The 25,174-nt window shown below is 38.7% G+C and overlaps 1 protein-coding gene across 8 annotated transcripts in view; it reads right to left on the reverse strand.

The window, feature by feature from the left end:
* Positions 1 to 734: 734 nt before the first annotated feature.
* Positions 735 to 25,174, reverse strand: part of LOC126262570 (RNA-binding protein 39) — an 81,009-nt gene continuing 56,569 nt past the window's right edge. For all 8 annotated transcript variants that reach the window (XM_049959279.1, XM_049959278.1, XM_049959277.1 and 5 more), the window contains one exon: positions 735 to 1,263. In XM_049959279.1, the coding sequence (XP_049815236.1) occupies positions 1,151 to 1,263 (113 nt within the window). In that variant the 3' untranslated portion in view covers positions 735 to 1,150. The remainder of the gene's footprint in view (positions 1,264 to 25,174) is intronic.

A 25,174-nucleotide genomic window follows, 5' to 3' on the forward strand; every position in this document is an offset into this window, starting at 1 on the left:
ATCATCAGAGCTTCAGTCAATAACAGAGCACTGCTGATCACAAGACCAATTTAACTATCTGTAAGCTTTAACTACATAAAAAAATAACATTTTGTAATGATATTGGCTGAAAATGCTATTTGGTGTTATTCTGAATGTTACAACATTCAATCAGAACTGTATTTTGAACATGGGAAAATCGCCTATTGAGAGAATGGCAGCCTATACCCCACGTGTAGTTCACTCTGGTGGTCAAACCGAGAAACACTCTCCAAAAGACGAAAATGCCAACAATGTATTTAACTACGTCCACTCAAACCATACGTCTCATAGCACCACCGATCACCCAGTTTAAGGTTGGTTTGCTAAACCTGAACCAAGAGGTATCTAGTAGAGTTCCTACAGTGAGGTAGGATAAGAACTTGGTAAGTATTATTCATGGAATCACAATTTAAAAGAGAACATGCTAATTGCCTGATAGAAAGGCAAAACTCCCAACAGGGGGTGGGTGAAAGAAAGAGAGACCCTGATACAACTTTGGCACAATGTTCAACTATTTCTTCATCTGCAGAAATATACTCTTGCCACCTAAAGCTGGAATTAGTTTTCAATTTATGAACATTTGAACTTCAATATTTATTTATGCTTTTGTCTGTCCAGTTGCTTCTTTTTCTTAGTGTCTGCTTTATTTCTGAATTGACACCCACCTGTGAATCCCCACACTAGACTTCACTGTTCGGGCTTAAAGGTGGATGTTACAGTACAAAAAAAATCTTTTTATTTAATATGTCAATTTACAGTACCATCAACACTCCCGTCAGATCTTTATCAAACTTGCACAACAAGTAAAAACAATAAATCACAAAGTCAGTGCTTTACTTCAGTACAATGCAACTGTACAAAAAGATAAACACATTACAACATGGAAATACTCTCATTCTCCTAACATAAAAAGTTTAAACAACATAAAAATATTAACATACACTAATATCTCACACATTCATCAAATATTCATTATATACAGAATAAATTTCACATGTTGACACAACATACACATTCTGAAACAAGCTGATTTTCAGAATGCACCCTATGTGTTCCTGTGCCACATAATTATCACAAATGTGATCTCACAGTCTAGTGTACATTTATTTTTTGGCATTTTCAGTCAATTTCACATCCCTCTTCTCGCAGCTGATGGCATTAATAACTGTAGTGCTGTCATTGCATCTGGGAATAAGCTGTGGTAATTGATTAGTGGGACATATGCTGCTGTTATTACTCTACCTGCAACAGAAAAAAGCAAATGCTTATGTCACTATCAATTTTAAGTTATAAGACAGTCATGTCTATAAAATCAAACAGCAATTTTAAATTTAATAAAGTAAAATCTTCATAATTTACAAAGTTTTTGGTATTTATACTGACATACTTTGTAGACATACAAGTGTCAATTCAATGCAATATGCTCGAGGTATAAGAACCACCAGCACACAATGCTGAACTGTTTGTTTCCTTTTGCATATTTTATCCCCCCAAACATCAATGATGCAAGTGTATGCTTGGGTCTACAAATATGCTCTCTCTCTCTCTCTCTCTCTGTGTGTGTGTGTGTGTGTGTGTGTGTGTGTGTGTGTGTGTGGACAGGAAATACTAATGCGCCCACCCACGTTACTACTGACTATTAGTCTTTCGAACTTGAGCAGCAGGCATATAAGAACCACAATGGCTTGAAATTTATTGTGAATATGGATAAAATAAGATTGGTTTTGACAAGAGAGAAAAAGGTTGCAAACTAACCACCACATAATGGCAAACATTTCCCTTTTCTCCTGTGAGTAGCAGAGCCACATGATATACACAACACTGCAGAATTTCAAATGAACTAAATATCAGAATATGAAGTTTATGATCAGACAGAGAATATTTTGCAACAGAATAGTTATTTTCAAAAATATGTAACTTTTTTGTTAAATTAAAAAGGAAAATGTTCTATTTTTTAGAAAAGTTTAAAATTTCATCATTATTATTATGGGATTAAAATGGCTTAAACTCCTTTGTTATCAGTCCCTCATTGTACTGGCAATTCAATTAAAATGATGTGGAATGAGAACTGTCAGCTCCAGAGTTCATAACCTTATGGTTCTGGTTGGAAATTTGCATGACAGTAGCCTAAGTCAGATTCTTAAAAGTGAGAAAAGCTGAAAACTAGCCAGTTACGGACGGATATGCCAAGCGTCATTGTAGTCAGTACAATTAAAATGGGATGAGAAAATTAAGCCTATACAAACTTGAGAGTCAATAATAAAAAATACATATATGCATAATTGTGTATCAGACAGAGCGCACACTGGGAATATGGGCTATCGTCAGACGACTACCTAAGCTGTACTGGAGAGTGTCCTCTTGATGCAAAAGAGACTTGTGGCCAATACGTAGTTAGCACAGTACAATGGTATCTTTCCAAGAGGTTTGGACAGAAGTATGCCACACCTTGGTGGTCCCTTTATGGCACTCAGCTTGTTGAGTGTTACGGCAGCCTGCCAATGTATATCCCAGATTTTCAAAACTTTATGTTGCATTTGAAATCATAGGTCTGAGCCTGGTTCTCAGATTTCCAATTTCTCCCCTGTGGTTGCTTCTTTAGCTAATTTATCAGCAAGTTCATTTACCAGAACGCTCCTGTGGTTCGGTGTCCATGTTAATATTACAGTCGTTCCAGAACTGTGGAAGTCAACTAATACATTCTGAATATTGGCAACCAAAATGTTTTTGGGCTAGCACTAAGATATGCCTTGTAACTAGTTCATGGAATCACTACAAACCAAGAAGACCTATGCGGCAAAATTTTTAATCAAAGAGTCCATGATATGGCAACCAATTCTGCTGTGCACATACTGCGTGCACTTGGCATAGAATACCTCTTGTACAAAAGCAAAATCAATTCTGTTATTGATTTTTGAGATATATGTGTAGTAGAGGCTGTCTAGTTTGGAAAGCTGTGGAGAACCACATGGAACAAGTGCCTGACAATGGTGGGATCAGTATTTGCCTTAGGACTACAGACAAGGTCCATACAAATCAGGTGTGTGGTCCGTCCCCCACAGATCAACCAACCATCCGAATCATAGGACTGGAAACTCTAACAAAGAAAAGAAATAGCAGTTGGAGGTTCTTGGATGGCACCTCCAACAGTTTTCCAGGTGGTCTAGCCACTTTTGGACGATTCATGAAAAGTCTGAACTGTTGATTGCAAAACACAGTTGAATAACATGAATGGGTAGACATCTGTCCGACTGACCGCATATTTTGCCAGGAGTTGCTGGCATCTGATACTCAGTGGTGGGATAACTGCTTCCACTAGGTGGCTATCTACTGGGCTCAGACAGAAGATTCCACAGAAGGTTCCAGTTGCCAATCAAACCTCACTGTGGTAGAGAATACTGATGGTGCTGCCAACACGTAAGACACACATCCTTAGTCGTCCAGGTGAGATATAATCAAAGCTTTTTAGAACCACAGAAGAACTGTGCGGTTTCTGCCCCAGGTGGTGTTGCCGAGAAATCTGAGGGTATCAAGTTTCCTCATTCAATCTGCCGTGGGTCAATGTACATGTGTGCATGTTAAGTTAGTGTCCAATAAATGGTCTACAAATCTGAAAGATTCAATGACTTCAAGCAACTTGTTACCAAGACAAAGTTCTGGGTGCAGATGGACAGTCCTGGGTCTACCCAAGTGCATAATTTGAGTTTAATGAGATAAAATCATTATCCATCATTCAGAGACCAGTTATGTACTTTCTGTATGGCCCCTGAAGTTGGCACTCTGTGGTGCACAATGGTGAAGAGCTTCAATACAGGCAAAGGTTGTCCACATACAGTGACGTGGAGACTGTGGGTCCCACTACAGTAATGGTATCATTCATTGCAATGATGATCACTTTATATTTGGTTGCTGAGGACTGAATCTAACTGGCCCTGGAACAGTCAGAGCAATACGAAATTCTGGATAAAAACAGGAAAGCAGCCATGACAGTCCCACTCATACAGAGTAGACAAGATGTGACTATGCCAAGTTATATCACGTGCCTTCTGCAGCAACGGACATAGCAATCATGTACTGGTGATGTGTGAAAGCATTGCACACTGCAGATTTCAGACTAATCAGTTGACCTGTGGTGAACGAGAGTGCCCAAAAACCACTTTGAAATTGCATTAAATGTCCTCTGGTTTCCAGGCACCTACAAACAATTTCATTGAATCCTATTATATTGCTAGCATTTTGGAAATTTTACCACCTATTCAGAAAACACAGAAAAGTTTGGATTTAGTATTATCAACAACTCTTCAATTAACCCTGACTAGTTAAGAGAGGCCAAGGTTTATGAATTAGAGTCCTAAAACAATTGCTAATGTCGTACTCATTTAAGAAGTACAAGAGATTACAGCTACAAAACAGAATTTCAAAGTTTAAGAGTGGTAAAGGTGAGCTCACTAAAGGTCTTCAAGGTCGTTGGTAGTTGTTACCACACACACACACACACACACACACACACACACACACACAGACAGACAGACAGACAGACAGAGAGAGAGAGAGAGAGAGAGAGAGAGAGAGAGAGAGAGAGCATTAGAACCACACACAGTAAGACAACTTCAGCGTATTATTCTTTTACGAATTCAGATCTCCTTCCAGATACAAAATGTCTCACTATCTCACAACATTCCTTCTTATAGGTATTATTATATATTAAATGTATATAGGTATACAACAACACCTGTCGGCAGCTGAGGTTGTCAGTCATCATTTATATATTAAATGTACTACAAAAATTAAGATTAGTTTCACATACCGTCAACAACGGCATCAGTGGATATGTAGCATATGCTTTGGTTACGAAAGGATGAAGGAAATTGGCCATCCCTTTCAAAATGAACCATCCAGACATTTTCCTTAAGCAATTTAGAGCGATCATGGAAAACTTAACTCAGGATGACCATAAGGGGATTTAAAATTTCACTCTTGTGGATGCAAGTCCAGCTGTGCTACCTCACTTGGCGAGTGTACTACAGCTGTCATTTTAAAACAATATTTGTCAATTACGGTATATTGATAATTTTTACTTATTGGCCATCTGACAGCAACTAAATAAAACACAATTTTAGTGCCATACATGTTTCGCCTTTATTTTCTGCAAGGCATCATCAGTGGCCTGGAATATGTACATATGTTTGCTATTTAATCTCATTTTGGTCACTGTACCTATAGGTTATAAACAGTTCTGGTGGTTGGTATTTCCTATTAAGTAGTAATATTTTGAACTGTACTTACAGGTCGCTTGGGCAATTTCCTACATATTACACTCCTGTTGCATTTTTGGTGTTGTTGTTCTTCTTATAAATGCCAATTTGCAGTTTTTTCCCCACATTTCACAGCACTATGAACTGAACACTTGTTTCGGTGCAATGTTTTGGTTTCAGTTGCCAACTGTCAGATGTTTTTGCTAAAGATCGAATGTTACTGCCAAACTTTCAACTGTAATTATTGAAATATGCTCGTGTATACATTTGTGTGTGTGTGTGTTTTATCTTACCATTTCTTTTATTAAGTGTAGTAAGGAGTCTGTGCTGATGTGTGTGTGTTCGTTTATCACATGTTCGTTTTCTGCGATGGCTTTCTGAATGTGGAAGTTTTCTTGCGTTTGTATAAGATGTTTGTCATGGTTGCTTATTCTTGTTCTATGTTTGTAGGCTGGTGGTTATGGTGTTTTAAATGTTCTGCAAATGTGGAATGGTTTGTTTCGTACTTCCAACACTTGATATGTTTTTTGTATCGTGTTTTAAATAGCAAACACATGTACATATTCCAGCCCGCTGATGATGCCTTGCAGAAAATCAAGGCGAAAAGCTTATGGCACTAAAATTGAGTTTTATTCAGTTGCTGTCAGACGACCCACGTAAAAATTATAACTATACCGTAATATTACACGCAACTGAGGAAGAAGGGACTACAAAAGTTGAAAGTTTGTCAAGGTTTCTCACACACACTCCTGGCCCTGTGCTGTTGCTCAATTGGGCATTAATTTCATGCCAATCAGCCCAGCATTAAGTGCTCTTGTTTCAGCAGCTGACAGATACTGCTTTTCTGTACCCAATGCTTTTAATATTAATTTTCATCAAACATGAGTTATTCTTGTAATTCAATGTTTAAAGGACATTATGAACTAGTAAAAAAGTATATTTTGATTAGACTCCTTTTTTAGTGCATACAACATGTAGCTAAGCAGGCAAGTTATTTTTCTGCTCCAGAGAACAATGGACATTTTTGTCCTTGAGCAGTTGTTACTTGTTAAACTGGTGCTAATTAGCTTACTGAATTTTAAGGTACCTGAGGATCTACTCCAGCCAACTACAACAAAATTTCCTTCTTGGTCTCCACCCTGAGGCATTTCAGTCCAAGTAAGTCCAAGGGTTTCTGTGGAAAGCCATCCTCTTTATATGCCTGTACAATAGGGAGCTATCTTCTTCAAATGCCCAGACCACTGTAGTTTCTTCAGTTCTTCATTTTATTTATTTTTGTTTTCTATATGCATGACCAAAGGAACTTCATTTCTGTTGGTTGGAGATGGTTCTTATTTGGTCCAGTAACTGTTTCTACTTCTAGCCCATATGCAAGAGGTATGTTTTGACAGACTGATACCATAACCTTGTGAAAATGTTCCGATCTGAAATACTGACACGCCACATAGAAGCTTCTTCAATTCTGTTTCCAATCTTCTGAGACATGTGGTGTTGTCTGAGGAAACAATACTACAGTGTGCTGAAAGTTATCTACCATATTTATCGACAACTCTTAAACAAGCTGCTAGCAATCCATAGTGTTCATTTTGAGGCGCATTTTGTGAACTTTATCCAGTATAATGAAGAAAAGAAGCAAAATGCAACTTTCTTGTTGAACTGTTTTGAACTAACCTGCAATTCCACTTCAGATCTGTACACCGTTCTTGGTTCTATAATCTGTCTTACATGTGCAACAGCACTATTAAATATATTCTTGTGGCACAAAGATTCCCACATATGCCTGCATGGTACATGGTTCTAGACTTTCTTGATGTCCTTACGAACACTAATAAGTGTTTTATTGTTCTCCCAGTACTTCCCATAGACCAATGGTAGTCAACCTGTTCCCTACTGCCCACTAGTGGGCGTTCCAGCTTTCATGGTGGGCTGTTGGGGTTTTAAAAACAGTTTCAATAGCTTTTCATAAAAAACTGAGATAAAGTATTTATTAATTATAAAGCAGAATTACAGCAAGTTAAATAAAGTAAAGTTACTTCCCTTCCCTCTAAGTAAGAAACATTTATTACTAATCGATATACAAAAGTGGGCAGAGGGTAAAAAAGGTCGACTAACCCTGTCACAGAGCATTCTTCTGGCAGAAATGACATCATTATTGGATTTTTTAGTTATAGAACTATTTTGATGTTCTTCCTCCAGAGTAGGTTTTTTTATTTTGTTGAGAAGGATGGACCTCTTAGAATTTTAGTCCATGGAATAACAGATTTACTCCTCTGCCATGAGTGCACTTTTTCCTGTCAGCCTTTTTAAATAGTGTAGTAATAATGCCCATCTTACAGAAATTACATTTTCTTTACAAATTCTGCTAAGCACTCTTTACAATCGCTGCCAACTGATCACTGCTGGCATATTAATCATTTCTACACTGAATAAATCTGGTTTTTATTTGAGATACTACTTGCTCCATTTTCAACCAGATCAAACTATAAGCCTTTACACTACCAGAAACACTAACTTTTTAGCCTTTTTCAACCAGATCAAACTATAAGCCTTTACACTACCAGAAACACTAACTTTTTAGCCACAAAATTATCATCTTCATTACAGCTGAATGAAGTATAACAACATCTTTGCGAACTTTTGCAATATTTGGCTCTTGTCACTTGCCACCTCACCACTGTGTAATTAACAGGTGTTTTTTTTGTTCCAAGTCTTGGGAGATTGGGAAGTGAAGTAAAAAAAACCCTTAAGGATCTAAGGTTTAATCCCCAAGCCATCTAGAGTCTTTTTCTATTCCTTGTTTCTTTCACCTCCATCATTGGTGTAGGGCCTATACAAAAAAATGAAAAGTTCTACTGTTGTTGGAGTCCACACTAAACTGCAGGCCCTCTGTAACCAGCTCAGTCAGTCCATTAGGCACACCATCTGTAATACGTCCATGCCTAATACAATGTTGCAGTGTTCACAAAGTCATTCTGACTGAGGACAGTTTACTCTTTACTGAATAACTCATTAAGAATAGCAGAACTATGCCATCTTTAAGTTATTTTATCCCCACAATCAGACCCTGAAGACCATGCAATAATCAACCAATCACCATGCCATCCTCAGTTATTCATCCCTGGATGCAGAATGGAGGGGCACTGGATCAACATACCACACTCCAAACTATTGTCGACTTTCCTACCTTTGGGCACTACCTCTCAACTCATACAGGTCATGTCAACTCTTGGTCATGAATTTCTCAGGGGAAAAATATATATTAGACCCCTATCTCATAAGTGAAAAGAAATAAATTATTTTCATTTTATCTTAATTTTTGTGAATGGTATGGCCCTTTAAAAAATGTATATTTCAAACTCTTAAAACAGTAGAGAACCAAAAGTACTTGGGATCTGGCAGATGTTTTGTGTTAAAGCTCCCTCTTAGTGTGTTGAAATTTAGTTGACGCCCACACACTTATGGGCTTCCTTTAACTTACAAATTTAAGACGAAAATACAAATTTTAAGTTAATTTTTCCACTTAAAATTGTTTTTCCTAATTTGGAAAGTCACAGAATGCTATCTTTTGTGTCATATTACCAGATACTACTGATGTAATTATAAACACAGTATCTTCTCTGCTCCAGCTATCTGTATTATGTAAATATGTATTACTAAAAATTGCCTTTTACGGGTTTTTATGAGTTATTTACTCGACAATCCTACCTGGAAACTTTTGAGAATCACACAAAATATTGTTTATGTAACAATGAAAACAATTATTGATAAAATTATTTAATTGGATGGATAAAAATCTATCAGACAGAATAGATCTCACTTCAAGGCATGATTTTAGAAAAGCATGACCCTGTCAAAGTAGCTGATTAACACATTCCAGACCAGGATAATACTGACACACCAATGGCGCACTCTGAAGCTGTTTTGGGGAGGGATCAGCAGTACCAGCATTGGATATGATGGCCTGGGAAATCTGCTTTTTAACTAGGCTGGTGGGGAAGTGCAGTGAAGGCTGAGGTGAGAATGGTGGTGTATTGCTGTGAAGAGTCTGCATCTGAACAAATATGTTTGCCTCAGATGCTATCTCTGTATGGGATGGAACATTTGACATGGAAAAGATGGCAAAATGTAAGTACTGTTGTTTGTTGGTAGGTTAAATGTGGACGGAAGTGTGTAGCTGGCTTCAGTGAAGACAAAAATCAACATCACCGAAAGTGGCATGGGAGTTGGAATAGGACCATGTGGAATTTAATTGGGAGAAGGTATTTAGAGATTCCAGGAATTTTAGTAGGTCAGCCTCACCATGAGTCCATGGGGTAAAGATGCCATCTATGTATCTAAATCCAACCAGGGCCTGAAGACTTATTGATCCCAGGAAAGCCCCTTCCAAGTGACCCATGAAAAGGTTGGCATAGGAAGGAGCCATACTGATTCCCCCGGCCATACCTCTGATCTGTTTGTATGCCTGCCCCTCAAAGATGAAGTACTTGTTGGTAGGTATAAAGTTGATTAAGGTGAGTAGCAAGGATTTCATAGATTTGGAATCAGGTCGATGCTGACTGAGGAAATGTTCAACAGCAGACCAACCATGTACGTGGGGGACGTTGGTACAGAGGCAGGTGGCGTCAATGGTGACAAGCAAGGTGTGTGGTGGGAGTGGGAAATGCATGGATTTCGGATGACCTAGGAAATGATTGGTATCTTTGATGTAGGATGAGAGTTTTGTACTATGGGTTGCAGGTGTTGATTAACTAAAGAGTACATACGTTCGGTGGGTGCTTTGGAGTCAGCAACTATAGGATGGCCAGGATGATTGGATTTGTGGATTTAGGAAGTAGATAAAAGGTGGGGGTGCGTGGTTTTGGCGGGGGTGAGAAGTTCTATGGATTGAGGTGTTAGTCATTGTGAGGGGTGTGAGGTTTTGAGGAGGGACTGCAGGTCAGTTTGAATCACAGGGATGAGATCTTGATGGCAGACGCCGTATGTGGAGGTGGTTGTAAACCTTCACTAACATACTCCTTTCAGTCAAGTACTAAAGTGGTAGATCTTTTGTCTGCTGGAAGGATAATATTGGAGTCATCAGCTTTTAGGGAACAGAGCCTGGAGTTCCACAGAGGACAGGTTAGGCTCATGTTGTAGGGACCTGAGGAAGGGTTGTGAGGCGATGCTGGATGTGAAGAATTCTTGGAAGGCTTGTAAGGGATGATTTTGAGGCAGCGGTGGAGGATCAAGTTGGGATTGTGGTCTAAATGTTCAAAGCAGGGTTCAATGTAAGGTTTGCTGTTGGAAAGGCTTTGCGGTTGGGTTGCAAAGCAGTATTTTCAATAGATATTACATGTGAAGGAAAGTAGGTCTTTCCCCAAAGCAGCATGATCAAATGCAGGTTTAGGGCTGAAAGATAATTCAGGAGGGGAGAGTGCTTTGGATGAGAGGTTAAGGACACTGCACTGCTGCGACTGGTTCATGGGATTATGGGTTATTCTTGGTCTGGGAGGCAGTGCTGAAGGCTGTGGGATGTTGAGGGGGTTGGCCAAGCTCGGTTTGTAGGAGAGGAGTGGTGGTTGATGATGTGGTTGTTTAGGGAGCTGTATAAGGACAGGACGGGAAATACCACTGTTCATGTAGTTTAGGAGAACATGGGATGGCCTTTTGAGTGAAAGTCTGGCATGTTGTTGCAGTTTGAAGTTGGCTTGGCAGATGATACCATTCAAGGAAATATGAGGGGCAGATAACTGCAGGATTTTGTAGGAGGAGAGAAGTCTGGTAGGTCACAGATTAGCCAGGTAAGAGCAAGAGATTGCTGTATTTTAAACTGTAGAAGAGCCTGATGTAGGGTAGGATTTCATCCAGAAACAGGGACTTTAAATGTTAGGCCTTTTGGAGTGACTCCAAGGGACAAGCAGGTTTCAAGAAACAGAATGTGGGACCTTAGTTTTGATAGTGCAAAGGCATGTTTTTGAAAGTAATGAATGTAATACGAAATGGGATTCGTCCTGGCAAGAGAGGAGAGTTAAAAATCATGAGTGTGGCAACAAAATAAAAGAAATAAGCAGAGGGTGCAAAGGATAGAAAAAAATTACAAAAACAGAAGAATAGCAATGAAAAAGGTTGGAAAAATTTAAAAAATTCCTACAGAAATCATTAATAATTAAATTTCACATGGTCCTATTCCGAATCCCATGCCACTTTCCTTGGCATTGATCTTGTCCTCACCTACACACTTCCGTCCACTTTAAACCTACCAACAAACAACAGTACTTATATTTTGACAGTTGCGATCCTTTCCCACAAAACAGCTGCGGAGCATACCATTGGTGAGTCTGTATTATCCTGGTCTGGAATGTGTCGATCAGCTACTTCGACAGGGCCACAATTTCCTAAAATCGTTTCCTGAAATGAGATCCATTGTCTGAAATTTTGCCCACCACACCTAGAATAGCTTTCCGCACCCCCCCCCCCCCCAATTCCACAATATTCTTGTCAGACCCTATGCTCCTTCTGCACCCATCTCCTACCCTATGGTTCCTACCCCCGTGACTGTCCCCACTCCAAGACTTGCCCTATGCACCCTCTGACCATCACCTATAATAGCCCTGTAACTGTCAAAACTTATACTATCAAAGGGAGAGCCACCTGCGAAATGACATGTCATATACCACAGACACTGTTTAACCTTTTACATAGGCGTGACTACCACCAATTATCAATTAGGATGAATGGCCCTTGGCAGAGGGTATATACTGGGAACTCGCAATATCCTGTTCCAGAGCATGCTCTAAAACATGACATTCATGACCTCGATGCCTATTTCACCATACGCACCATTTGGATTCTTCCCCCAGACACCAGTTTCTCAGAACTCCACAGGTGGGAACTAGCACTACAACTTGTCCTTGGTTCTCGCCACCCACCTGGCCTTAATTTACGTTAATTTCTTCCATCTCAGCTCTTCTTCACTGTACCTACTGTTTGCTTCACTTCGTTGTTGTCTTTACTGTATTTTTCACTGCCCCCTTCCACCTCTTGTTACGTAAATGCACTTACCTTCTCACTCTTATTAACTCATTCACAATGTTTTAGAAGCAATCTCTGTCTTGCACATTACCCTGCCTTCCACCTTTAAGCTCTCAGGTTTTCAAATCTCATCCGATGCAGTCCCCAACAACCAGCCTTTCCTTTTCATCCCATAAGGTAAGTCTCCCCTGACCCGCAGTTCACGGTAACTTCCCCAAAATTTCACCCTTTTCCTAGACCTCTCCAGTCCTTTTCCTTTACCCTTCTTCTTTCCCCTTCAACACTTTTGCCTGAAGGAGCCACTGGCTCCGAAAGCTTGTCAATCATGACAGTCTTGTGTGTGTGTTTTCTGCCACTGCTTGGTGACAAAATATTGTTTGGTTAACATATTAACAGTCATTGCAAACACAGTGGGTAATATTTTTCTGTGTACAGTCTTAAAAATTTTTCAATGTTCTGCATATTTCACATCACTGAATTTCTAGTGTAAAATATGCATGTTGGAAATACCGTTCTCAGTGCTCTTCTGTTTATAACAAATGAGTGAGAATTTGCAGACAAACCATTCTGCATTGACCTTTGTGTTTGGTTTGAACTTTTTGTTGGACACAACGTCAGTGAGACACTAGAGTAGTTAAAGAATGATGTGCATGGACTATGAAAAAAAGAGAGACAAGAAAGTGGTGTTCAAGAAAAGCGAAAAACACTTCACAGTTGCAGTGAATCTGTCAGAGGTGTTGCAGAAATATCTTGGTCCTCAAGTAACAGTATTAGCATTGCATCCATTGTGCAGAAATTGCTAGTCACTACAAGAAATTTAGTGACAACCCATGTGAACAATCACCATCACCCAAATGTGAAACTGAAGAAGGCAGTGCAGATGTTAATATTCCTGGGTGTGAAGCAGTTGATGTGTTGAATGTTAGCATTTCTGCTGTAGCCCCTACTATAACCCCCCTTAAACATCCAGGAAAGGTGAGAAGCACAAGCAACAGTACATCAAAAGAAAATGAAAGGAACTGAAACAAGTTTTACACAAGCAACATCTTCAAAACTTTGTCAAGTATATAATGTAGATGAACTTTGTGAATAACCTGAAAATAGTGACATGTGCACGAAATGTTATGTGTGGTTTCAAAACCACCTAAATACTGCTATCTCAGCAGCCATCTATACTGAGAAGGTACAGTTACTGGCACTAACACCAGGTAGCTACTCTAAGGAGCACATGCAGAAATACACACCCACTTCCTCACATTATTTGATTTCAAAAGTTCATAAAATAAAGAATGAGAAAGGTATTTGGGCATGCCCAAATCCTTACTGTGGGCATCTGTTTTAAGATGATACACTTACTATTGCTCTGAAATATTACCTAAGTGGTGACAAAGATTGAAGCACACAAAGTACTAACCAGGCTGATATCTCCATTTGTGAAAATGGTGAAAAAGTTAAAAAGGTGAAAAGATATATGACAAGATCAATAAGAGAAGCATATCTCCTAATGAAAAAGCAAAACCAGAATTTAAAAACTGGTCTCTCAAAATTCTACTCCTTACAATCAAAATGGGTAAAATGCCAGTCAGTGATGGAAGTACGAACATGTATTTTACTGCACTAATTTGAAACTTGTCTGTTTCACCATAAGTAGTGTCACAGGGAAGAAGTACATAGAGATGGACCTGACGCTTTTGTGTGTGTGTCAAAACCTGTAAGATAAATGTTGTTTGCAGAAGTATGCAATGTGTACTGGTGTTTAAGTGATGACTCTTGAAGCATTACACCTTCAGGATACTGACAATGATATAACCTATGCATTGTGGGAGGGAGGAGAGTTGGTGAAGAAGACAACAGAGACAGAGAAGTTTGTTACAGATATTAGGCATTGGGTCACATAAGAAATAGCTCACCATCATATCCAGAGGATTCAGAGACAGGCCATAGCAGAAGCAATATCAGCCACATCCCAGAACACTGACACATTAGTTCTCTATTTAGACTTCGTTCAGAACTGGTTTGTTGCTTCACAGAAAAAAATTCAAAGTTACCCATGGCACACCAGACTGTTTTGCTATTGTCAGTTATGATCTCAGTCATGACAGTGCACATGCATGATACGCTGGTCAGCATGGTAATACTGACATAGCATTTAGAGGCTATGCATTTTCTAAACACTTGGATGTGACTGTTGGTGCAGCATCTTATTTTAAAAACTGCTTTCAGCAGGAGGAATATTTTCTGTAACAGATCACGTAAAAAGTGCATGTGATGGGGTAGGAGGTCTCTGTAAAAATACTGCAACAAGATTTTATCTCCAGCATGAAGCCGTTGATGCTTTACGATATGCTACTGGATTTGTACAGACCACATCAACATTAGTAACAAACATGAAACTCTTAATTTTAAATTAAGTACACACACACACACACACACACACACACACACACACACACACACACACACACACACAAAAGGGGGGGGGGGGAGTGATCTGCTATGAAACCTGTGGTAGGAATTCAATTAAGTCACTAATGGCTTGCATCCCAGAGTGACACGTACTTTGCAAGAAAGATTATCTATGAAATGGAGCCTGTTGCTGTGTGTGAAATGCAGAGACCGCAGTATACTTTAGAAGACTTTGTAGTGAGCCACCATTTTCAAGTACTGCTTTTGTTGGATCATCCTTGTGCATGTGCAAGTTCAGCTTGGCTATAAAAGTTTAACGAGAAAAACGATGAATTCTTCTGAACAACGCAGTGTTGATCGTAGGCAATTTTAATTCACGGAAAGTCTAAGTAAAATCATGACAGAAGTCAATAATAATTTGTGAATAACATAATAAAAGAAAAATGGGTATAAACATTCTATATATCTCATTTTGTTATAAAATGCTTTCTAACAAATTATGAATTGTTTTCCCTCCCACTTATCATGTTGTGAAATAATTATTTGATTGCATGACATTTACTTAAAATCAGCTATCAATTTTAAATACTTAGGTGTCTGTGATTTTTGACCTCGAGTGTAGAGCTAGGTCTACCTAAAAAATTTCTCACATTTCATACAGGCAAGTATTTCCCATTCTAGAATGAGATTTTCACTCTGCAGCGGAGTGTGCGCTTATATGAAACTTCCTGGCAGATTAAAACTGTGTGCCCGACCGAGACTCGAAGTCGGGACCTTTGCCTTTCGCGGGCAAGTGCTCTACCAACTGAGCTACCGAAGCATGACTCACGGCCGGTACTCACAGCTTTACTTCTGCCAGTACCTCGTCTCCTACCTTCCAAACTTTACAGAAGCTCTCCTGCGAACCTTGCAGAACTAGCACTCCTGAAAGAAAGGATATTGTGGAGACATGGCTTAGCCACAGCCTGGGGGATGTTTCCAGAATGAGATTTTCACTCTGCAGCGGAGTGTGCGCTGATATGAAACTTCCTGGCAGATTAAAACTGTGTGCCCGACCGAGACTCGAACTCGGGACCTTTGCCTTTCGCGGGCAAGTGCTCTACCAACTGAGCTACCGAAGCACGACTCACGGCCGGTACTCACAGCTTTACTTCTGCCAGTACCTCGTCTCCTACCTTCCAAACTTTACAGAAGCTCTCCTGCGAACCTTGCAGAACTAGCACTCCTGAAAGAAAGGATATTGCGGAGACATGGCTTAGCCACAGCCTGGGGGATGTTTCCAGAATGAGATTTTCACTCTGCAGCGGAGTGTGCGCTGATATGAAACTTCCTGGCAGATTAAAACTGTGTGCCCGACCGAGACTCGAACTCGGGACCTTTGCCTTTCGCGGACAAGTGCTCTACCAACTGAGCTACCGAAGCACGACTCAGTTTGGAAGGTAGGAGACGAGGTACTGGCAGAAGTAAAGCTGTGAGTACCGGCCGTGAGTCGTGCTTCGGTAGCTCAGTTGGTAGAGCACTTGCCCGCGAAAGGCAAAGGTCCCGAGTTCGAGTCTCGGTCGGGCACACAGTTTTAATCTGCCAGGAAGTTTCATTTCCCATTCTGTTTGTACATTCCCTAAGAAAAATGCCAACTAGCATGCCATGAAATTTTTAGAGCATTTAGAATTGGGATTTTGGAGTCAATAGTTTCCAAATAACAAAAAAATTCAGATTCTTTCATCTTTATGTACAAATATTTTGATAGTTTAAGAATTTTATGCATTGATGTCATAGCTGACAGTTAGCAGTACATTTCTCAAGGCAGTTAACACCAGTGACTATTCTTATTTTCAAAACATAATTTTGAAATTCATAAAAAGTTGCAAATTTTTATAGTTTATTTTAAAAAAAAAAAAACGAAAAAGCTCAGAAGTGTGTACGTATTAATCAGGTCTCACAGTATTGAGAATGAAGTATTTATTGAAAATAAATTCAGATCTCTATCACTTATGGTTTCTTTCTTACAATTTTTCAGTTTTCCCTTTTGTTACGACATTTTCACAAATACTCTCGTTTAGAGGGGTCTGTAGCATTTTAGCAGGTCATCAGAAAATCAAAATAATGTAGTTTTTAGAGGTATCAAAGGAACTTCAACATATATTTTTTCAGCAAACTTTGGAATAGTAATGTGACACAATCATTCTCGACCTGTATGATTTGAGACGAAATCGTCCTTGAGCAACTCCAGCTGCAATGTGAAGTAGCTCTAGTCAACTTTAAAAGTCTGTACACGTGCACCCATCTTGTTGCATGAACACTGTACATCGTGGTAAATAACACTGTTTTCTCTGTATAGTAACACTGTTTTCTCTGTATAGTAACACTGTTTTCTCTGTATAGTAACACTGTTTTCTCTGTATAGTAACACTGTTTTCTCTGTATAGTAACACTGTTTTCTCTGTATAGTAACACTGTTTTCTCTGTATAGTAACACTGTTTTCTCTGTATAGTAACACTGTTTTCTCTGTATAGTAACACTGTTTTCTCTGTATAGTAACACTGTTTTCTCTGTATAGTAACACTGTTTTCTCTGTATAGTAACACTGTTTTCTCTGTATAGTAACACTGTTTAAACAAAATTGCAATTACTACTGGTACACCAATAGTTACAAAGTTGTCTAAGAAGCATAAATATGAAGAACAGAATGGAGCATTTATGTAAGAGAGAAACAGTAATGAAATCTATCTTTTTTTTCCCCCTCTAAGATGACAGAGTTACAGATCATGGCCACTAATATGACTGCATCATGACACTAACCACAGTGGTTTCATTAAAGAGATTCCAGTTGATTTTTAGTTAATGAAAACTTGAAGGTCAGAATGGAGTTATGTCTATGTTTATAAAGGAAACAGATGTAAGCTGGCCGGATCGTGGGGATAAAACAACTTAGAGATGGCATATTTCTATTATTCTTACTGATTTATACAATAAAGGGTAGAGTAAAGTATCCTCAGTCAGAATGATTTTGGAACACTGCAATATTGTATTAGGCATAGTCTTATTATAGTCAGTATGATTTTACCTTCCTCAGACCTTGGAATGGACTGACCGAGCCAGTAATAGAGGGCCTACTAGGCTTCCAAACAACTTTTCGTTTTTCATATATACCAATCAATGATGGAGATAAAAGAAACAAGGGACAGAAAAACACCCTAGATGACTTCAGACTGAACCACAGACCCGTTGATTTTACATTTTTTAAAAGCAAATAAGTTCACAGAGAGGCAGATTCCTACGTGGAATGTTTCCCTCTATATATATATATATATATATATATATATATATATATATAGAGAGAGAGAGAGAGAGAGAGAGAGAGAGAGAGAGAGAGAGAGACAATACTCAACCCACATTAATTCCATTCCATTCCATTTAATGTTTCAATAATGTTGGCTTAAAAGTTTAAAAATGTGTTGTTAATTGTTAACTACTGACTAATAATTGACATGGTTCTCTTCTAATCAGTTCCACAAGTCTGCAGATCCCAAAGGTAAGCCCCAAACAGTAAGATCTTGACACAAGACCTTCAAATGTCCTTAGCCTTGCTGGCTTTTTAATTCTGTGCCTTTCTTGTACTACAAGTGATGTTTTGTTGCTTGAAACTATATCTCCAATAATGATGAGAAATCTATACAAATTTGTAAGAAACTTTGTCGGAATAGAATTAATATGTTGAGTCGATGTTAAGTTGCAGGGCAACCACGATGACCTTTTGGTGATGGATACTGGAAGCCAACCGGCCCACTGAAGCTACCTCCAACCTCAGATGCACAAAAGCATCATTGCTGTGGCAGGGTGTGTCACACCTTGGAGCTACACCGGTGTGAAGAGCGAGAGGGCTGCTAGCCTCCGTTCCCTGGGTGACATCATCCGGTGAACTGCAAGTTGCCATCTGCAAGCACGGGGCCGGAGCACGAACTTGCAGACTCCCGGATGCGGAACTGTCTGCAGACACTGAACGAGCTGCCTTGGACAGATTGCCAGAGCTGCTAAGCCTCACTACGATGGCACTCTACATGGGGTCCATGAGTTGCGTTTGAGGGACCAGTCAGCCATGTTCCGGGCCAAGGGCATAGCCGTGGCACGAGTAGGATCGCTATGTCCGCAAGGTTGGGCAACCAGACGCCAATACTGCGGATTCCAGCATTCACATAGGCACTGACCCATGCATGCTGCCATCGCCAAGTCCAGCGCAAGGCCGGCCATGTACCTTTGATGTAATAAAGTCAGCGATGCAACTGCTTGTGTTTCTCTGCACACTTCGGCACGAGTCATCCCTCTCTCCAAAACCATACCTCTTGGCTGTTCTGACATATTACAACCCCTGAGCTTTCGGGGGGGGGGGTGTAACAATGGGAATACAGATAGAGTTACAATAATGGGAATACAAGGCAGGTTACTGAAATGGGGGAATTTGAGACAGCATTAATTACAAGTTAAACTAAAGTGACTATCATGTCAATATAACTGGGTAGTTTTCTTCTATATAAACTCCTGTACTGTGGCTGTCTCTTGAGCTCTTTTTAAAACCATTTTTACCCTCACTGTTTCCTTGTACTGCATGCTTTGATCCAATGTAACTACCTGTGTTTCTCCATATTTCAGTGAAGAGACAAGAGTATCTATGTAAAAAACTATAATGTAACAACCGTTTTCGAAAGGCGTTGCTGTCATCTTGTGGTCTTCAAAAAACTTTGTTACACAACACGTTCATTGTGATATTGATGATAAAATGTAGCACATTATGTGATGGTTTGTTAGAAATAAAACATTTAAAATCAAAAAGCACCTTGTGCACATGGCCATGTCCATATATGTAGCACTAACAGATGATTGTTAAGTCCTAAAAAACACAATGTAAAGAAAAATTTACAATACCATATCTATTTTAAGTTACTTTGACATGTTTAATTCACTGATGAACTAGCTTCGACAGTGTATACAATACCTAAAACAAAAATTTTTTGAAGATCAGAAGATGAAAGCAAAGCCTGTTGAAACTGGTTGTTGAAAATGAATATGTATTTATGCGATCTTGGCTACAGAAAGCTTTTTACCAAGTAAAACAGATTGCTCCTCCTCATTTCTCAACACAGGAAATTTCAAATGAGTATCTATGTGTTGTCTTCATCATTGCTCTTCATATGCATTAACTCATTTTTCTGACCAGTTACATGTTTAAGGAAGTTCTGAATGCATATATCAAAATTTCAAATGTTTCATGTTCTTCCAGAAAATGTCGACGTTTCTCGCACATGAAGAAATTACGTCACCACTGCAATGAACTTATGACTAACAATCTCTATATCTGATAAAAATCAAAAAGATGGAGAAGAAACCATTTAAATAAGTGAATATGAATACATATTCAGATGTGGTCGCCACTTCAAGTGATAAATCTCCAAAATCATTTGTTACTATTATGAGTAAAGGTCATAGGGGAAGATTCAAAAACAGTAACACCTTTTCTCGTAACCCACACACTTTAGCATAGGCTACAGCAGCAAAGACTCCTATGGAAATAATCTCCTTATTTTGATGATAAACTGATGGGATGACATTGTTACATACACTAATTCGCAGATGAACATCTATGGACGATTTGACACTTCTTGTGATGCACAAGATTCAGAAGATCAATGCCTTTCTGGGTCTTCTGCTATAAGCAACTACTTACAAAGCTTCCCACATACATGTGACTGACCTGTGGGCTATAGAAGGGTGTTGTAGGGTAGGTTGTGCTGAAAAATAATTGTTAAGGAAAAAATTCAATATATTGCACTGTTTGTAAGTTAATCAGCATTGAAGTTAGCCAATCAGGCTGTTGCATGCGCAAACTAAAGTGGCCTGCCAGATACAATTAGTGTCAGTTGTTCTCATAATTCACGAGAATGCTCACCATTTGGCACAGGTTCGATCCTTACACTAGCATCCCGTGTCTACTTTTGTATTTCTCTCTCGTTTGGTTTTTAGGAAGCCAAACAAAGAACGCATTTGCCAACACTGTCTCTGGTGAGCCATTTTAATTTGCACATGCAACAGCCCGACTGGCTAACTTCAATGCAAATTAACTCTGAAATGGCATAGTGTACCAAAATTTTTTTCTGAACAGTTATTTCTCAGCACTACCAAACCTCTAACACCCTTACAAGCTTTACAGACTGTTTCTGAGCACCATGTATATGACGCTGATGTATTTACAGTTACTATGCCATACAGGAGATACCAGGTTTTACTTCACTCTGATGAAAATAACATTAGAGATGAGAGGAAAAAGACTGACAAGGAAACTGCTGTGCTTGACAGTACCCGCCACAGGAGCTCAAACATACATAATAAAGGTTTTTGCATTGCTAGTGAGAGATAACGCCTATTCTGAAGACTTCAGTGAGTTTTTCTTTCAATTTTTCCATAGTGCGGAGTTATGAATGACTAGCTATGTTTTTAAGCTTAGGCCAGAAATATTAGCCAAGTACTCAAACTACTAACTTTTTTCTTTGACTCAACACTACACCAACTAGTGTACAAGTTTTGATGAAAAACAAAGTTACTGTGGTCCAGCATAGCTGGATTTTTAGATAGAAGAAGTAATATCTCTTGCCAACTATGCTATTTAAAAGTCAACATAACAACAAGAACAAAGTAAAGCAACATATTAAAATATAGTCAGATAAGAAAATTAAAATATAAATCACAGGCTTTTTATGTTTTCTTGTGATTAAATGATAACCATCAGTGTTGTTTTTTTCCTTCATATGGTAAATGTGTGTACTCTGAATTGATATAGCCTTTACAAACTGAGCTCTGATAAGTTGCAAGATGTGAATTCCTGAGGAACGTAACCGAGGACTTTTGTTATCTATGCTATCCTAAGAATGAACATAACTATACACCTCGAGGTACAAGACAAAAGCCTAGGGACAGAAACTGGTGCCAGCACACAGGATGTGACAAACAGGGTCAGCCTAACAAAAAAAAAAAAAAAAAAAAAAAAAAAAAAAGGTGTCACATAAGATGACCTACACATTTTGCAATGGCTAAGAAGAAGGATGAACATTTTATACCTCATAACATGTCATATATTATGTCTCGTCTTTAATCCCTTGACTGCTACACATGGGCTTGCTGCATTCTACTGTGAGTGCGGCTTTGTTGTCACCTAAAACCATTACCCGTGCAGACAGATTGTGTTCCAGCCGCAACCTGTGTACTGGTTTTACCTCATGTTCTGGCGCACCTGTGCTGAATATTCCTGGTGTGCTGGGTGCGACCATTTGTTGCTCTGGTTTTGCAACCCCCAATATAAAATACAGTTACTCTGACAACTTCAAGTTGTTTACAGTAAAGCTCCTCTAGAAATGAATTATACATAGACAAACAGGTATATCAATACTGTTTCACACCTATGAATTACATTTTTTGGAGCTTTTAGTAGGATTTTAGAAGCCTATGAAGAAAGTGACATATTGCTTTGGATTTGCCACAGTAACTCATGCAAAATATTTTTCGTAACTGCGGTAACTCAAGGAAAGGATGAATCTATCTGTGGCAATACATTGGTAGTTACTGGAAACCATAGTGACAACTTTTTCACTCCATGTTTGTTGATTCCATTTCATGATATGTCTTCTACAATTTGTTTTGCATACAATAGGAAACTGAACGTTTTGTTGCACAAGGCTATATTACCAAGCTATCTAACAAATAGTGGTGCTATGCGATTACCCTGTACTGCGTGTGCAGTACAGCAGCATTACATGTGCTGACAGCAACACTTGAGCGGACCTTATTCGATTTTAAGAAAACTATTCGGTGAAAAATTTGATTCTTCCACACCTTACAGCCCCATATCTCCACTCGGTGAAGGACTGCATTTCTTTTTGTTATTTGTCTTAGTTATTGTGCTGCAACTAAGTAAGTAAAGAAAGCATTGCATGAAATGTTTACAGCTTTTCAGAATTAAAACAGACTGCGTAGACTTTGTGTATGGTTCATTTTAGGTCATTTACTGCCATTTATGAAATATAGCTAAAATATCAACATTTTATTTCGAGCGGAGAGTATACATCACCGTTCCTGAGATTTTGGTTTTTATAGTTACAGGAAGGTTGCACAGTGCATCCAGTGGTCAGTCCATGTGCAGCATTCATCACATAATCTTAACACGAATTGCATTTCATAAATGGTTCAAGATATTGAAACGAGTGGTGCATATTTTTCTGTATGATTAATACTTTAAAATTTTTTCTACCTATCAAGATATAGAACTAATTATGTTTTTCTTTCTTTCCACCTCCTTCTTCCTCTTCTTTTTTTGTGGAAAGATGTAGTTCTTTTAACAGCATTTAATATCTCATCAAAAGAGAATACTGCAACATCGCGCACAATATTTACGATATTCTATGTGGGCCACTCGTTATGTCAAGACATAATCGCTTGGTAACTATGTTTTAATTACTTCAGTTTCCATCAGCACCTGTTTATTTACAACCTTTAGAATGGTTTTTAGCTACATGTAATGATATCAGCTTGCTAACTAGCCTCTCCACCAACACTACTGAAGTTGTCTCTATATGGAGGCTCCTGATACTCTACTCCAGATTTCATCATCCTGCGATAGCATGTACAAGGTATAATTGCCTGTCACCATCTTCACTATTTCTTCCATTGTAGAACCACTATGGCGTGCCATTTTCTCACTCAAAATAGAAAATGGCTGAACTTCAGAAAGCTACTGTGCACTTTGGGCAGATATGCGGGTACTTCGCCGCTCTATATGGCTGCTAAATGCCTCAACACATTATCATGCCCAGAGCACACAATGACCCAAGCAGCAGCCCTTCTTAACACGTTGAGAGCACAAAGGTGATACAGGCGGCAGCAAGTGGCCAATCACAAACATGTCCAGAGCACCTGATGAAAGGCTCAAAGGCGTATGTAAACACGTCCTCAGAACCCGGGGGCAGCAGCAACGGTGCATGTTAACACACACACAGCACCAAATGGGTTGAAGGTTACTGAACCGTCACTTCCAAAAATTAGTTATTTGGAAATCAATCAAAATATTATTCAATTCATTATTATTTTAAAAGGATGCAAAAATATATAATCAAGGTTATTATTTCTTGGAAAGCTATAATGTTGTTTTATTTTCAGGTCAAATAAACCACAATGTGAGTGTTTATGTATCAAAAATCATGCAATTAATTAAGGGTTTATCTAACCCAAGAGGAATGGATAACAGGTAAATTCTAACTGTTGTAATAGTTACTAATAAAATTACTTAGCTGTCTGAATGATATCTTCTGCCACATTGGTTGTCACTGAATGGATTAAAATACCCTTACCTTTTGCTTCGAAAGCAAAATAAAATGATATTTTAATCCATCAAATGGCTGCCAGTGTAGCAGAATGTAATCATTCAATCGATTTGAGGTTATGAAGACACCGCTCCAAGAAAATATTAAAATTAATAAAATGTGAAACATCAAGAAGAAACATGAAGATGATACAGATTGTCATGAAAGTTACGGATGTGAACATTCTGAAGTTGTGGATGACTAATATAAAAATAAATGTAGCTTTAAAGTTTGAGCAATTTTTTTCCTTGCATTAACCCTTTCCTTCCACTCACTTGCATTTTTCAAGAAAACTACTGAAGATATACTTTCAAATATGGTACAAATAAAGATCTGATCTTAGTATCTAATTAAATGGAAGAGATTTTTAAAAATTTGAAAAAATAAGAGGTAGAGGAGAAAGAAAAAGCTATTCACTTCCAAATATTCAAAACGTTTAAACAGTCTGGCAGATTAAAACTGTATACTGTACTGGGACTCAAACCTGGACACTGCCTTTCACAGGCACATGCTCCATCAAGTAAGCTAATCAAGCACACCTTACCCATCACAGTTTGTTTACCTTCTGCCAGTAACTCTCCCTATCTTCCCAACTTCACAAGAGAGCTAGTTCTGTAAAATGTGCAGAAGAATTTCTGTTCAGTGTGATAGATGGTAGACAGAACAAAGGTATTGCTAGAAGTAAAGCTCTAACGACAAGTCGTGAGTAGAGATCAGAGATGAGCTCTGAATACTTGCTTTAAACTCATCAGTGGCTCCTATGACATCTCCTCAGAACTTCTCTGTACACTCAGAGACTCTACTCTTTATTCTCCACTGTTGTCCATTCAACTGAAAAATTTGTCACTTGAATTTGTTGTCAGGTACAAGTGGACTACACCAGTGTACAAAGGAGAGCAAGTACATGAGTTTATAAGTCTATAAACATAACCGTGGTTTGGTAGCATTGCCACTACATATGCAATCTTTGGGCGTGGACAATGACTGGAAGTTAGCAATCAGTACCCATATAAAAATTTTTTAAGACTACTGTAAATCTCTATTCAGAGAATATCTAGCAGTTAAGTTGATGCACACAT

Source organism: Schistocerca nitens, chromosome 6 (genome assembly GCF_023898315.1).
Source record: "Schistocerca nitens isolate TAMUIC-IGC-003100 chromosome 6, iqSchNite1.1, whole genome shotgun sequence".
In the NCBI taxonomy this organism is placed as follows: domain Eukaryota; kingdom Metazoa; phylum Arthropoda; class Insecta; order Orthoptera; family Acrididae; genus Schistocerca; species Schistocerca nitens.